Raw genomic sequence first — 16,639 nt, 5'->3', positions numbered from 1 at the left:
AGTTATAAAATGACAAAACACAACAAAACACATTCTTACTCGCAAACCTGGCATTGTTTATGTAGGCAGGAACTTTGGGAGATATAATACTGCACTTACTTAAAAAAAAAAATTATTCAAGAAAAACCACTTTCATGTCACCCTCCTAAATGCATGTTTAGGTTTTTAGGGATCATAGCAATTCCACTCGTTTTTTCTTTTGTGGCCAGTGGGAAATGGTGAAACCATTCTTTCCCTAAATCCTTTTTATTAATTTAATAACTTGTAAATTCTTGGTTCTCTTAGTCTGATACAAGTTTCAAAAGAGACATGTTTCTGAGACCATGGTTGTGCATTTTTTCCTCTTTATCAGTAGGATGCACAGGCATAATTTAACTTGTCTAGTAAAGTCATTCATAACAATACCTGCACGTAGTTTTGGTGAACAAAAGCTTTTTGGTAAAAAACATGGATTTGGAGAAACTGAAATGTGTTATGAATACATGATCCTGTTGCTACAGTTTTGTTCAGATTTTATTAATGCATTCAAAAGAGCCACTGCTGGAACTGGATGCTGCTTTGTTTTAGCATAAAATTACTTAATCTCCAAAACTCTTCCAGAATATCTTTTTCTCACACATTTATTAAACCCAAAATCTCTTAATGGCACATTTCACATTAAGGCAAAGGGGATTTGCCTCCCAGGAACACAAGCCTTCCACCAAGCCCCACACGTTATCACACCCCATCCCCTTTCCCCTCTTATCTGGAATTTAAGGATGCAGGAGGAGGAGGATACATTACCCCGGTGACGTCCATAACCTTAATCGCAGCAAGCTGGCCTGTTTTAACATGACGACCCTGCAAAAGAAAAGGGAGAAGTTTGTTTGGTTTTGCTCGGTGGCAATGGTTTCCTCGCGGTGAACAACATCCTTAAACAATCTCCTTGTCCTGGCAGCATCTGCACTTTTTTTTTTTTTGCTTTTTCAAGAGCATCTTCACAGCAGCCATGATGGGAAAGCAATTCCCTCCCATTCCTCCTGCCATTACAATTAATTAGTAAAGGGCCTTCAATGCTGTATTTTCCTGGCAAACAAGTGCTGGAAATATCCTTTAATGCTCAGCCATGCAAAAAAAACCAGCTCGGGGCCTCTCCTGAGCACGGAGCATGACTCGGCTGGAAGTGGTCTGCTGGAGCTGCAATGATGGAAACGTGCTGGCTGGGGTACCCACACGGCACTGACTTCGGTCCCCTCGTGGCCGAGCCCCGGCTCTCACGGACCTGGGGACACACCAGCAACTCCTAGCCTGCAGGGCACCATTATACGCTCTGTCCACTAATTTATTTATTGTGCAAAAACCTCGGTTAGCAGGCTACAGAGGTTTTTTAAAATCAGATTTGCTTCTTGGCTGTGGAAGTGACCCTATCTTCAGCACTGGCACAAGCAGGGAGTGTGCATCTAGAGGAGATGCTCAAGAACCAGGGCAGAAAGAGAAACCTCTCGACGCATACGGTCTCTTTGGTTTTCAGTGGTTGAAAAATCAGCAAATCACTGCAATGAACTGCTCATTGCAGAGTGCTCGACTACATTAATCCTAATGGAAAAATGCCTGGAAGCAATGGGGAAAACTGTAAGAGCCCAAACTGTTGATGGGGTCTTAAAATCAACACAACTGCTATCAAGCAAGCCATTTCCCGGCCTTTCCTCCTCTGCCGAGAAATGGATCACGCAACATCGTACCAAAATTGCTCATACCAAATCATTCCCCCCTCTCCATTTGAGGGCATGCGCTCTGCTTACAAACCAGGCAGAGTCAGAGAAAAAAGATGCTGCTTCTCCAGGAAAACCAGCAGGCGCCGATCCCAGCAGGCAAGCTGGGAGGCAAAGGGAAGCATCCCTATTTCCCAGTCACTTCTTACTATGGGAGCAGCCCAAGGCCCCATCACACGAGATACGGCATGGAGGACACACAGGGAACGGCAGCTCCTGCCCTGCAGCATTGATAATTAACGCATCAAGGACACAACGAGGAGCAGAGGCTGAGAGGGGTCAAGCTGCAGCACGGGAGAAACAGGGAAAAATACGAGCTTTTCCTTAATTTCAGGCTCCTCTGCACCCCCCCACCAGCATGCTTGTTGATGAGCTGGGGTTTGTGCCCGGGTTTCCCAGCCCTCATGCAGGTTAGAGATGGTCTTTCACACCATCTCGCCTCCAGCGAGAACCCCAAATTACCAGACATGGGCACCTCTCCCCGGCCCCTCGGGTTTCCAGGCACGGTGCTGGGGAGCGAACCCACGCGCCGGCTGCAGAGCAAGGCGGCATCGTCCTCTCCAAATTTATGACTTCACCAGGAAGCCAATTCACCCACCCGGGCTCCTCGCTCATTTATTAACACAATTTATATGTCCTGAGCAACCGCATGTTCTAACAACGGAAAAAGAGCTTTATTTTAAAATGTGCAACATTCAAAATAAGAAAATAAAATGCAGCCCAGCAGCACCAGGCTGCAGCTGAAGCATCCCCTGGCCGTCGGAAAGGAGGGGCATGTCGCTAGACACCATCTATTTAGAAAGCGTGATCTGCAAAAATGAATCCTCCCCTTCCTAAATTCATCCTTGTTTGCTTGGCCAGGAAGCCCCCCCGCACACCAACTCTTTAATTAAAGCCAGCAGAGCACCAGCAGGGGATGTGCTTGGACACAACCACAGCACACTGCATCCTCCATGAAATGGAGGAGGGAGACGAGGCATTTCAAGCCATGTATTTGCTAGTTATACCCGCCTTCATTTGACATATCACCGCCTCATTTTGTATTTTAACGAAATGCCCCGGTCTTGCTGCGGTGGAGTGCTGCTGCCTACCTCCGATACTGGCCAAGGGGAAAAGGAGCCCTGCACGCCCACACCATCATTCTCGCGGGGATCTGCCACTGTCCCATATACCTCCCAAGTATTTACCGATGGACGTAAGATCTTAATACTGCGTGAACATTTACCAAAACAAAATAAACCGCTTCGAAACGTATGTTAATGTAAGCCATGAGGGATACTTAGTCATGCAAAAATCGGACGAAGTAGAACCAATAAGTATTTAGCCTTGGAACTTCAGAACAAAGATTTGCTTTTCATATAGTTTGCTTGCATCGATGGTTTGTTGAGCTTCATCCCAGCAGATTTCAACCTCCATCCAGGGAAACCAGGCGTTTCCTCACCAGTTAACTGTCCCTTTTAATTGAACATACCTAGTGCTCAGCATTGATACTTGCAGTGAAACCATCATATACAGTTTAGGAAAACCAGTTGATTTTCACCCTACTGCAGGCATTCTTGGGTTTACAATACTGATACAGACAGGTTGGAGAGAGACACTGAGAGCTGAAAGTGATAGATACGAGACAGCAATAAAATTAGCATCTGACCTGCACACATTAAAAGATGTCACGGCAGCAACAAGCCCTGTCGATGGCATTAGCCACCAACCACCTCCTGCACATTGGCCACGCAGCAGTAAGCACCCGTGCCCCTGCAGCCTTTCCAAAGTATCCAGCTGGACCAGGCAGTGGAACCATTTCTGCCAAAGCCAAAGCAAGCTGAAATTGTTAATTAATGCGTGGCGAGCGCTAAATTCTCCAGTGTGCACCCTGAACCGCTGTTAAGGAGCTACAAATGGGGATTGGGGTAGCAAGACCAAGAAAAGCACCAGAAAGCCCCTGTTGCAATATGCTTTTACCTCCTGCGTGTCCTCCACACACCAAAACTTGTTGGCTTTTTCCTTTAAACCCCTGCCAGAGCAGAGGCCTCCACAAGAAAACCACAAAACGACTGAGCCCAGTTCCTGCTCCTGGGGTGGCCTCTGTTTCCCCAACAGCAAAGATGTGAGTCAGAACAGGTAAGACTGCAAGTGCCTACACAGAATTTCAACCGAACTTCTCTGCTTTTTCAGAATTCCTCCTTTTTGGTGCCCCTGTGCTTGGGAGCTCACCCTGGGGATGCTGGAGAGGGTGCAGCTACCCAGAAGCAAAGCCTTCAGGAGGTGAAACCCTTCCAGGATAAAGCAGTCACCTCTGAGCCTTCAGACCACACCAGCAACATCATTTTTGGCGACAGGAGCAAAGGAAGCTGGAGGGGAGCAGCAATCATTGCATCCACCCTTGCCCCCCGCACCCTCCTCACCTCCTGCCTGCTTAATAATCTACGCCAACAGCCCTCGGTCGTCTGTCTGCCTGCGGAAAAGGAGCTGATCTGCTCTTTAGCAATCTGTAACATTCTGTCTTCTTGCCTTCTTTGTCTCCTGGCATTGTTCGGGATTTTTCTGCTTGTTGGTGGCGGGTGAGCCGCTTCCAGCTGCTCGTACATAAGAGCGAGAGATGCAAGAGGACCGGCATCCTCCCAAAGCCCAAGCTGCCACGACATCCCGCCATCCCACCACCAGCCCCATCCTGATGCAGGGCTCAAACTCCTGCATGGCATCACCTTTGCTTTGGACATAAGCACGGATTTACCCACCTCTCCCTCCCCGCTCACGCAGGGCAGCGATTGAACCCCCCAGAAGTTGAAGGAGAGGAAGGAGAAGAGATCTCCAGGATGCACTTTCATCGCCCCATGTTGGCTGTTCACAATAAGCACCGCAAGGTTTGAAGGACCACTGCCAGCATCACCTGGGGTACAGCTCCCGGAGGTCTCAAATATACAAATATCCTCCAACATCTCCCTGCTCCTTTCCCTGAAGCAGGTTTTGCATCTGGCTACGTGATGTCCTGGCTGAACTGCTCCATCTGCTTCCATCTTCATAAATTGGGCACTGTTACAGACACTGTGATGGCTGCGACGGCATAAAACAAATAGGAGGAAATCAGAGATACTAAAGCGTTTTTCCCCTTTCCAGATTTGCTGTCAAGGTTCACTTGGGTATAAACCCACATTTCAGCCTCAAGATTATTGAAGCGTGAACTTCAAAGCTGCCACGGTTTTTAATTAAACATCCATCTGAGCATAAATTCATGCTCCTAATTACTCTCAAAATGTTATATCAACTATCACTAACTTGATAATGTCAAGTATTAAGACTAATTTCTGCGAATGAAGCAGGCACCACAAGTTTTTTCTTCAAAGGTTGTGGTCCTCACACTCCATAAAGCATAATAGACTAGCACACGATGGGAACATTGGTAAACACTTTTCACATCAATTGATGCATTCAGGCATTATATTTACTAAATAAACAAACCCTGGCCTCAATATCAGCCTTTGTACACAAAACCTGCATATCCTGGCCCAAAATTCAAGTCCGCATTTTAAGGACAGAAAGAAGATGATTGATTGTTGCTTTTTAAAATTTTGCTTTCACAAGCATGGATTTCACCTTTAAGCAAAAACTGCCATTTCTGTACCCAGAAATGTATCCCACCATATTTACTTAACTTCTGCTGTCTGCTCCTATTCATTCAACAAAATACATGACCCACCACCTGCTGCAACCAATGGGACACAACCAGAATTGTCACTCTCTTGAGAAAGGCAGAGCTCCCATTTTCTTCAGCTGAGCAGAACACTGTCTCTTAAACCTCCCAGTCAAGGCACCCAGCCCCCAACCCCCCATGCATACATAATCCCCATAGCAGGCATTTAATGGAGTAACCCTGTTGCATGTCTGATACTTTAAAGCAAAACACTTGGGATCCAGTCATTTTGCAATGCCCTAGTCATGTAACATGTAAATATTAAAACAAGTGGGATTAGGGTGCTCTTGCAAGGCACTGCAGAAATATTGACACGAACAGCCTTGCTGGGACCAGACCACAATACCACCCCTCACTGCTGAGAAAGTATAACCCAAGAAACACTCGTTTCATGCAGAGATCTCAGTGCATTGAGACAAATAACAAGAAGTCTCATAAAAGTCCAAATATTCCCACTGTGGCAGGACAGAAGCCTCCCAACTAATCTTCTTCCATTACATTTTTGTTACAGTTAAAATACCAAGCTGATGCCAGCAACCCAACAACTGCCCTTTCTACTGGACAACTCCTGCTTTTAAACCGTGCCATTAGACAGCACATCCTCGACACCACCAAATTCAGCACACACATATTCTTCCTACAACGGGAATGGCGTGGGACACCAGAGATTTTGTCAGGCGAGAAATCATCAGTTCATTTTTCTACGTTAATGTTATCATTTCTGATGTGTGCTACCTACAACAGACTCTTTGTCAAGCTCTACTTCTGCAGGCACACCATCAAGGTGTTCACTGGTGAGTCTCATCTCCGGACTCTGTTTCTGCATCCCAGACCTTCTGCAGTGGAGCTCTCCTGGGATGGGCCAGAACGTCACGCAGGTCCCTGGTCCGGGTCCTGCCAGTTCCTTTTTTTCCCCTAGTTTGAGGCAATTCAGGGACTCCGTCCAAGATGAAGCTAAGCATGAAGGCATTTCAGCACTAACACACTGAAAATTGCATCCAATTTTTCCTGGGAGAAGGAACTTTGCCTTCCAACAGGAGCTGTGCATCCGAACTGCCATCCTGCAGTAAATTAGACCATTTTATAGCACCTGGTGTGATTTGTTCTCGGCTTTTACAGAGTATGGGCACGTTTATATACTTCGTTTGCCATTGAAAACAATCTCAAGGGTGCCAAAAAAACCCCCTCAAACTAGTTTAAGGGGCTAAAATACTTACTGATGGAAAACCAGGCTCATCCTAGCGTGAAAATTCAGCAGTCTCCGAAAGAAGCGGTTTTATAAATGATGTGCTCTAGCTTTGCTTGGTTTACACATCTCTGCAAACGTATCTAAAATAAATCCATGTCTCCGAGAAGGTAATTAAAACATCAGATACTCTAAATATCAGGTCAGCATAAGAAAAAGTGAGTCATACCACAGGATGGGGAAAAAGTTTATTTTAACAAAGAGTAAAGTATCAGTTTGATTAAAACAGAGCAATCATGAGCCAAACCTTATAGTTCCTGCCTGCACTCAACCCCAGATACTGGCAGGGAGATTTCAAGCCAGTGGGGACTCAGGACAACCCTGCAGACTGGGGACCAGGTCCTCACCCTGGCCAGGGACTCAACCCCATCTCACTGCCTTTCAGCCAAACACTGCAGCAAAACCTCTGCCCTTTGCAGCGGGAGCTTGTCCTGCCCTTTTTGAGAGAAATAGCATGATGACAGCAGTACATCTCCCTCCAACAGCACGCATTTCCACCTCTCTATCATTTCTTGGGTTCACAAACAGCTCTGTGAGAGCTTCAGAGCGTTCCCGCTGCCCCAGGGCACTAAAGGACACGACTGACTTGATGCAGTTTCCTTCCACTTAGGGCAAACTCCACCTGCTTGTGGGGCTACCTAAAACACCCTCTGTTCCCCCCAGGCTTCAACACACTCTCTGCAAACAGCATCCTCCCATATACACAGCATGCCTGAAACTCCAATGCTTTGACACCAGAAATGGAAAAATCTATGAAAAAGATAAAAAGGTGCATCCAATGCTCGACATCTCATTTGCTGGCCAGATGATGTTTCCAGAGTTGCTCCTCTGTTCTCCTGAGCTCTCCTGCAGAAAGCTGGTTGCTCACTCAAGCACGGCTCTTTACCTCTGGCCAACCTGCTGCTACCCCTTGGGCTGCTTTTGGAGAGCAGAAGACCTTCGCTGAGCAGGACAAGCACAAATTTCACTCATAGCCAATCCTCCCTTACATCTGTCATCTTTTCTAACATTTTAAAAGGGAAAATCCTGGAAAACATTAAAAAAAACTCAAAAGAGAAACAAAAATAAAGTAGATTTTTTTTTTTTTGTTCTCCTCAGCTGGGCATTTTTATTAATATTTCAGTTTGGACTGAACAACCAGAGCTTCCCCTTGGAAAGGCATAAATCCTCTCCCAGCACAGACATCTAATTGCACAGGGCCAAGCTAATGCTCTGTGTTGACCGAACAAAGCTGACCTTTGGACTGAAGTATTTCTAATCCTCTGTATCAATCCAAGCTCTGATCAGGGCCGTGCAGCTGGGAGAGCTGCAATTCCATTACTGCAGCTCCACAATAGGTCTGACGTTAAGTAAAGAAGGCAGGATTATTAGATTAACAAGCTAAATTGTTAAATTAGCATATTATTCATCTCCAGAAATAACATGCACTATATTATACAGGTGAGCAAGACTATAATCTTATATTCCTTTATGTATATAAGGGAAACACATCCTTTACACCACTTATGCCATCCCCTATCCCTCTTGCAGTTCAAAGGAGGTTGCAGACACCAGCCCTCTTCCAGCTCAGGAAGAACTGAGAGGTTTCCCTCTTCCATAGACAAAACCATCAGCCCAAGAGGTCTTAAAACAGCATCAGAGATCCCAAATTCTTCCAGAAGTTTCTGTAGACAGTTCCTCTAGATGTGGCTTGCACCCTTTCCAATTCCTACCCAGGGAAAACCATGGGTTAGAAAGCACTTTCCCCCTCTCCGCAGCATTACCACCATTTAAACTGGCAATGGGGGGCTGCGTATCTGCTTCACACTCACAGCAAGGACTGTGCACAGATTTTGTCCACAAGCATTTGAAGCTGTAGGTTTTGAAGAGCTGTGCTTCACGGTCACAGCAAATCTTGTGGCAGACCAGATTTCAAGATGTTTCTGCCTTTGGCGGGGGTTTCCCAGGACACAGGAACCAACACCGCTCTCCTAAAAGGAGGTCAAAGCCTCAACAAGAGCAGGTCTAGGCTGGAGGATGAGTGGACTGAGCATAACAGCACGGAGCAGAGACAGAGATCAACAACTGATAGCAAATACACCAAAAGTGGGTTCAAGGAGCAGCCTACGGAAACCTGAGGCACCAAAGAGAGATGATCCTGACAAAGAGCAATGTATAAAAAAAAGATGGACAAACAGCACCTTAGGAAAATATTCCCAGAGCTGGTCCCACGCTGCAGGCAGCAGGATTCAAAGGAGCAGCAGTGGGATGGAGGAGGACAGGGATGCCACCGGTTACCGCCGGACCCTTTGCAACTTTCCCAAGGCCCTGCGCGAGCTTTGCTCTTTGCTCCGGCACCCCCAGCACACTCAGATCTGACACGGCAGCTCCCAGCGCGGGGGCAATCCCCGCGATGCTCTGCCAAGGGGAGCAGAGCCCATCGCCCGCATCCCCCCAGGGCAGGGAGGGCAGCGGCCGGTCCCTGGGGGTGCTCCTTCCCCCCCCCCACACAGCCTGTCCTCCCTTTGCCCCCCGGTTCCTCTGCTTCTCCGCAAGCGCACATTTTTGCAGCTAAAAGAAGGCAGTACAGTCTGTTCCCAATAACATTAGTTCATGACAGCCATGTTATTACCACCCTTTAACACCCCCACTGTTCTTCTGTTTCACATCACTGCCTATTCAACACTGCAGTATTCATAACTAAAATTAAATCTCCGTTTAGGAGACCCACAAGGCACCCTTTCACATGGGCCGCGTCTCCGAGAGCAGCACCAGGTTGCTCCTTCCAAGCGGGAAGCACAGAGCCACGGAGAGAACGGCGCTGCCCACATGGGCCAGGACCACCCAGTCCTCAAAAGGGAGACGCTTGGCTCTCGAGGGTGGCCCAAAAAAGACACGGCCTCCTCCGATGGGCCAGGCTATCCCTCCGGCTGACACCTTCCTCCAGACCCTTGCTGCTTGACACGTAGCAGGAGACCACCACAAACCTGGCCAGGTCTGGACTGCAGCAGGGAGCTTTCGCATCTGCAAACACCAGGCAGACCCCGATTTCTGTGTCCTTTTGCTGTATGCAACCCAGTTTGCCCCACAGCCAACCATTTCTGCACGGTCCCGGGGCACCTTGGCTTTATCATGGCCACAACCACACCGGTTTCTGCGTTCAAACCTGAACTCCAGGATGAGCCCACCAGCTTCAGGGCACCAGTTCCCATCCGAGGTGAAGCTGACCCTGAGCAGGATACAGCAATGTGCTTTTGCAGGGCTGCTGCTGTTTCTTCTGTATTTGTAGAAAAAACGGTACTTTCAAAACAGATTGCTCCGAACGTGGTCCCTGCTGCAGGGCACAGAGGGCTTAATACCTGAAACGTGTGCTGCCACCTCCCATGGCAATTCATCCCAGAAGACTGGACAGACGTAGGTACCCCTCAGTCTCCGCAGGCTTTTGGTACCCCATTTATCCGTGCCACGCATTAAACAGCTGCATTTCAACACAGGAAGTTTCACTTGCTCTTTAATCCATGCCCCAAATCAGTAACTGTCTTGCAAACTGCAGCCGAGTTAAAAAAATGGCCCTTGCGGAAAAAACACTACACACGCTGATGGAAATGTGATTTCTTGAAACACCTCTTCAGTGCCATCTGCTTGACTTCGGCTCTAGTTTCATAGTAGCAAGATCCAATTTTGGAGGTGGCACGTAAAGCGCAAGGTGGTTGTTCAACCAACAAACAGCAGAGAGAACCACCTCCCGTGAACCTGAGCGCTCAGCACCCTCTCTGGCAGCAGGGACGGACGGCACTGGTGGCAGGAGGCAGCCACAAGGGAGCCAGGTAACACAGAGGTATCCGTTATCTAAAGCTGATCAAGAATATTTTTTTTTTTTTGGTCTCTGTGTAAGGAAAACTGAGTATGAAGGAAAACCCAAATCTATTCTCGGTGATTTCCCAACCGTTTAATCCAGGAAATTTACCTCTATGGCTGTCAATGGTTTTCCATGAAGGGCTTCCATTGCATTTCATCGAATTGCCAATGGTATAAAATGACCGTGTCCCTGTCTACGTGAATTACCCAAGCTGACTGTGCAGCCCAGCCTGCTTTCCCAGCCCAAGTTTTTCCCGTCCCTGTTTCTCCATATAACCGCAGGGCAATATTTCTTTTATCTCAGCTCCCAGCACGGTACAGCTGCGTATACCCACATCCCCCCATGGCCCTATGTTTCTCTGCAGACATGATGACCCAGGATGAGCTCCCAGGGTCCCACCTTGGATCTCTCCAGATTTGATAACCAGGCACTTCAGCAGTGGTTATCAAGGCACTTAAACAGGGCTCTCGCCTCTTTCACCCACAGCGCTCGGCTTGCAGAAAGGAGCCTGAACACAAACCCACCGAGTTCTTCTGTGCACCAACCCTAACGCCCCAAATCCAGGAGAAATTTGGGCTGAACTTCTGACGTCCAGTCCAATTGCTGGTAATGGCTCAACGTGCACAGCAGGAGCCAGGATATCTGTCCAGTTACCTTGAACCAATTTCTAAGCAAGCCATCCTTACAACCCTTCCACTGCCTCACTCTCTGAACCTCTCCAGTCCTGCTAACACTTGGATCAGTTCAGGTTTAACCACCTTGACTCCTGACCATTTGGCAAGGCTGACTGGCATCTGAGCCAATTTGTACATTCAGGCTTCATACCTCATCAATCGTAAGCAAGACTCCAAGTCCCTGTCTCAGAGTGGTAGAAATAACAAGAGCAAGCCAATAAAGGTACTTACGTTTCATGGGGCATAGGATAAAATGCGACAACTGCCAGAAGCTTTCACGTTCATCTCTTGGGTGACTTAGGTCTTAGCATTAGGAAAATAGTATAAGAATGACATAAGTAACCCCACATCTAGTGCTACGGAGGGCTAAGGTGCTCCCCTGAGCCCAATGACTTTGTAACTCAAGATACTGCAGACCCCGTGTTGCATGTTTCTATTTATGTCAGCTCAAATATCAATTTTAGACCTCATATACTTGAAGGCAGATGGGCATTACATTCTCTTTTATCCAGAGTTGCCTCCAGGACTTTTGGCTGCCCTGAGCAGCCTTGACAACTTACTGTCCATCCTATCCTACTCCAAGTCACCTACTGTCAGTAGTCAATAAACATTTTGCAGTGCCCATGTTCTACTGATTTAAAAGACCCAGCCATGCCTAGAGCAATACTATGTGATATACACACTAATTCAGCTGTACAGGGCTACATCAAGACTTTCATGTTGTCTGCTGCTTTAAGCAAGTCAGGCACTGGGTAGCAAATTTTTAGGACCGCTTATTGGAAAAGGGAGCCCGAGAAATGACATGTAGACCCTTTATCCTTGTATTTGCTTTATGTATGTCACACGTGCATTCACTGCTTTGTCGGGGATAAAGATGTGATTTCCGACTCTGCTGCTGAACAGCCCCACTGTGGCTCACCTTCTAAGCCAACCTTGCAGGTTAGGATCAGAGTTGATCAGCAGATTAAATTGCATTGCTTTTATAGCTTCTCAATTTCCAAGCCTCCCCTCTCAAGCAGGAATTTCGTACCCTTGCACTGGCTAGGCAAAGCTTTTCTACTAAGAAATAAAGCAGCCAGATCACCGCCTTTCCCTGCCTTCCCTGACAGACCTGCAAAATGGACCTCGCCGCACCCGACGACAATGCAGTGGTCCTCATTTCTCTGCAAAATGGGTGCGAGGGCTCCTCTAGGAAAGGAGGGAGCCCTAAAAGACCCCACAAAGCAAAAGCCCCCCCCCAAAAGCTCTGCGCACGATCCCCATCCAGCCTTGCAGCAGGCAGCACAGCCAAGGCAGGGGCTTTAGCCAGAGATTTGAGAGCGGGGAGGAGAGGAGGAGGACTTGGGATTAGCAGGGGAAGGTTAAGCCGGTACCAGGGATTGCACGGAAACAATACAGCTCAGGAACAAGTGGGAGGAGGCCAGAAAGGACCAAGTGTCCCCTCTACCTCATGGACACGAGGGACGAGCCCAGTACCGATGCAGCACATCGCTATTTGGTAATTAAGGGACTGCAGCCACTGCCCGACGCGCTTATCAATGCAGGAGGGCTATCTAGCCACTAAGGGTCCTATTTACAGAGAAATAACATGTATAGACACAAATCGATGCTGTACAGTTTAAAGGAACCGTCTCAAGGCTATGGATTTTACTCGCTGTTATTTGCAAAGTAAAACAAAGCAGACAAAAAAGCTTTCAAAGCAGCCCGAAAAGCTGCCTGCAGGCAGGGCGCCTGCCGGAACGTGGGCAGCTCGGAGGCTGCCTGCAGCTTTGCAGGGAGAACACATATGGGCAGGGGGTGATCGCCTTTTATTCCACTGGATAAAGATCTTAGTGGAAATCTGAAAGGCTCGGTGTGAAACCTCATCCACAGCTAATCCAAACCTCACACGGACTATGCCACGCTGTAGGCACGTCAGGAAGGACCCAAGGCCAGGCGCTGCATCGAATCACACCGCGAACCTGCAATTTCAGCTGTACCAAGAGAAAAAAAATGAGAAGCTACTGCTTTATAAGCATCCCTCTGGACCGGCTGCTTCCTTCCCCCACCTAAAGGCACCTCAGGCCACCCACTCCCCTATGGCCAGGACAACATGCCACCCCTCCAGGGCCACCACAGGCTTTTAACCCTTTCCCAGCAGGATCAATGCTTGCTAAGCACTAAAAGCCGCCAACGTGTTACAGGCAGATTCATATTAAGAATTCAAGATCTTTCCCAGCAGTGAGAGCTGGCTGCAGGACAAAACCGCTGTTTGGTTTTGCTGCTTGGTATTCAGGGTCTGGGCATCCGTAACAGAGCAGGCAAAGGTGCTACGTAAAAGTCCACCGATGCACAGGAGCAGAGCACCTCCCTGTATTTTTCCAGAGGAAAAAAAAACAACCTGCCAATTTGCCTGCTCCTTCCACAGCTGGGGGTAAGTTTTAATACACTTAACAGGATGTATAAGTTCCCTTTATATTAGAGCCTTGATTAAGTTAATGTTGATTTTTAAGTACACCACGGAGTCTTAAACTCCAAGGAAGGAGGGAAAGCGCAGCCAGCGATGCGCGGCGTGGGCCGATTTCCCGGGAAGCGGGGCCAAGGCCGAGCCGAGCAGCTGGGCGCTATTCCTGGATTCCCACCAACTGCACTCGACCTTGGGCGAGAGACCGCGCTCTTTGCCGCTCAAGTTTGTCCCCCAATAAAAGGGGTAAAGTAATACTGCAGCTACCCCATAAAGATGATGCAATGCTTGATGCTGTATTGCAAAAAGCCTCCAAAGCCTTGCCTAGATGTAGAAGCAAGTTTGAGAACAAAAGTTGTTCCTCACGCAGCCATACTCTGCATTAGGGCCCTGATTCGCACCTTCAAACAATAGCGCTCTAAAAATTCTTAGGGTTGGTTTTTTTTTTTTCTATAGGAGAGGGCTTTCATTTTCCCAGCAGACTTACAAAAAATAAAAAAAATAAATTAAAAACCCCACCATTTCTTTACATTTGTAATTCAAATGCTCCTACACAGCATTTCCACACGACTGCTTAAAAAGTGCACTGGAAATTGTAATTAAAAGCTGATCTTCTTTACGAGATGACTCAGGCTTCTGCAGGCTTCAGCCCTGGCCTCAGACAGCTCCACCAGCAGAGCACTGTCTCCTAACGGCACACAGCGAGCTGCCAGCATTTATCGAAGATTAGGGGGAGGTTTGCTTAAACACGAAGGGCAAAAGACAACATGAAGTTGTTATCACCTAATTTCTGGGCGGCATCAGAGGGGAAAGGAGCAGCCCATGAGAGCAAAGGACCAAACCCCTCTCTAGGGCTGGAGGAGGTGGCTCTGCAAACAGGGGAACGATGTTTTTGCTAATGGTTTTAATGGGAGAAGCCTTGTCACAGCGTGAAAGGATTTTCCCACAGGACCTGGCAAGGGTCAGATTAAAACCCTCAACGCAAACAGCCGGCGAGCCCAGCGAGGTTGCCAGTGCCGCGGTGAATGCAAGAGACTTGGCTCCCTGCCATTTAGGCACAAGGACCGGCTGGTCTTCAGCATCTCCAAAGAAACCACTGAGGAAGGGTCCCTCCCTGCAGAAGGGATCAGAAACACCGAGCTGGAGGCAGAGAGGAGACTAGGGAGGGGGAATCCAGGGCACCTTTGTTTCCAGGGTCCTTACCCAAACCCAAGGGCATCCCAAGATCAACTCAAGCCAATTGCAAAAGATGAGAAGAGATGGGAACCACTCGCAACCCACCAGCAAACCGCTGCTGAGGACCTGTCTCTCCTCTCCAGTTTCTCCATCCTTTACAGCAGCCCAGACGCTGCCTTCTATGAATCTCATTTGTTTTCCTCAACGGCCTCACCCTCCACCTGACCATCACCACTTGAACGGAGGCGGCTGGTGCTGACGCCGGCGCCGAGGAAGATGCGAGGGCTCCATCCATCGCTCGTCCCACGCTCCCCGGCACGGTGTGCAGTGACAAGCCCAGACAAAGATGCAGAGATCAGGAGATGACAGGAGGTCATCTACCAGGTCAAAGGCAGCATTGCCATAAGGAGACCAAGGAAAGCCTCTCTCCTCCGACCCACCTCTTCACAACCCAACCCATAACCAAGGCGTTCATTTACTATTATCTATCCTAGGGGAAGCCAGGACGCAGGGGGTGAGCCACACCGAAATGGAGTGTTGAAGCCTCCTGGACCACCAAGGGAAGGAGGGAGGGCAGGAGATGGCAGCACCCCGGGCAGCAAAGGGCAGCGCTGAGCCACCCCACATCCCCGCTCTCCCGGGGCTGGCAGCAGGGATCCAGCCCTTCGCAGGCAGAGGTTTTTAGTGCTGTGCACTGCGTGTTACCTGGCAGAAGGCAGCAGATTATTTTCCACGCGCTCTCCCTGGTCGTCAGGCGCTAAGCCACCGTGTCAGCTGTAACCAAACTGGCGTGCCTTTAAGAACAACCAGAACCTGAACTGTGCTGTTAGCCTTTGTGGTGGGTTGACCCTGGCTGGATGCCGGGTGTCCACCAAAGCCGCAATATCACTCTCCCTCCTCAGCTGGACAGGGGAGAGAAAATATAACAAAAGGGTCATGGGTCGAGATAAGGACAGGGAGAGATCACTCGCCAATTACCATCACAGGCAAAACAGACTTGACTTGGGGAAAATTAACTTAATTTATTACCAATTGACCAGAGTAGGGTAATGAGAAATAAAACCACATCTTAAAACACCTTCCCCCCACCCCTCCCTCCTTCCCAGGCACAGCTTCACTCCCGAATTCTCTATCTCCTCCCCGCCAGCAGCACAGGGGGACAGGGAATGGGGGTTGCAGTCAGTTCATCACATGTTGTCTCTGCTGCTCCTTTCTCCTCAGGGGGAGGACTCCTCACTCTTCCCCTGCTCCAGCGGGGGGTCCCTTCCATGGGAGACAGTCCTTCACAAACTGCTCCAGCGTGGGTCCCTCCCCCGGGCTGCAGTCCTTCAGGCACAAACTGCTCCAGCGTGGGTCCCCTCCATGGGCTGCAGTCCTTCAGGCACAGACTGCTCCAGCGTGGATCCCCTACAGGGTCACAAGTCCTGCCAGAAAACCTGCTCCAGCATGAGCTCCTCTCTCCACGGGGCTGCGGGTCCTGCCGGGAGCCTGCTCCAGCGCAGGCTTCCCACGGGGTCCCAGCCTCCTTCGGGCATCCCCCTGCTCCGGCGTGGGGTCCTCCGCGGCTGCAGGTGGAGATCTGCTCCACTGCGGACCTCCCTGGGCTGCAGGGGGACAGCCTGCCTCACCATGGTCTTCACCACGGGCTGCAGGGGAATCTCTGCTCCAGCACCTGGAGTGTCTCCTCCCCTCCTTCTGCACTCACCTGGGGGTCTGCAGGGTTGTTTCTCTCATATGTTCTCACTCCTCTCTACGGCTGCCACTTCTGCCTGTCCCAGCAACTTTTTTTTCCTTCTTAACTATGTTCTCCCAGAGGCGCTACC

The 16,639-nt window shown here is 49.0% G+C and overlaps 1 protein-coding gene across 7 annotated transcripts in view; it reads right to left on the bottom strand.

Annotated features, from left to right (window-relative positions):
* TNIK (TRAF2 and NCK interacting kinase) overlaps positions 1-16,639 on the bottom strand; it is a 167,672-nt gene that overhangs the window by 76,970 nt on the left and 74,063 nt on the right. For all 7 annotated transcript variants that reach the window (XM_069792725.1, XM_069792724.1, XM_069792729.1 and 4 more), the window contains exon 3: positions 784-840. In XM_069792725.1, coding sequence (XP_069648826.1) covers positions 784-840 — 57 coding nt within the window. The remainder of the gene's footprint in view (positions 1-783; positions 841-16,639) is intronic.

The sequence above is a fragment of the Haliaeetus albicilla genome, chromosome 9, assembly GCF_947461875.1.
Source record: "Haliaeetus albicilla chromosome 9, bHalAlb1.1, whole genome shotgun sequence".
Classification (NCBI taxonomy): domain Eukaryota; kingdom Metazoa; phylum Chordata; class Aves; order Accipitriformes; family Accipitridae; genus Haliaeetus; species Haliaeetus albicilla.
This window is presented reverse-complemented; position numbering and strand designations above follow the sequence as displayed.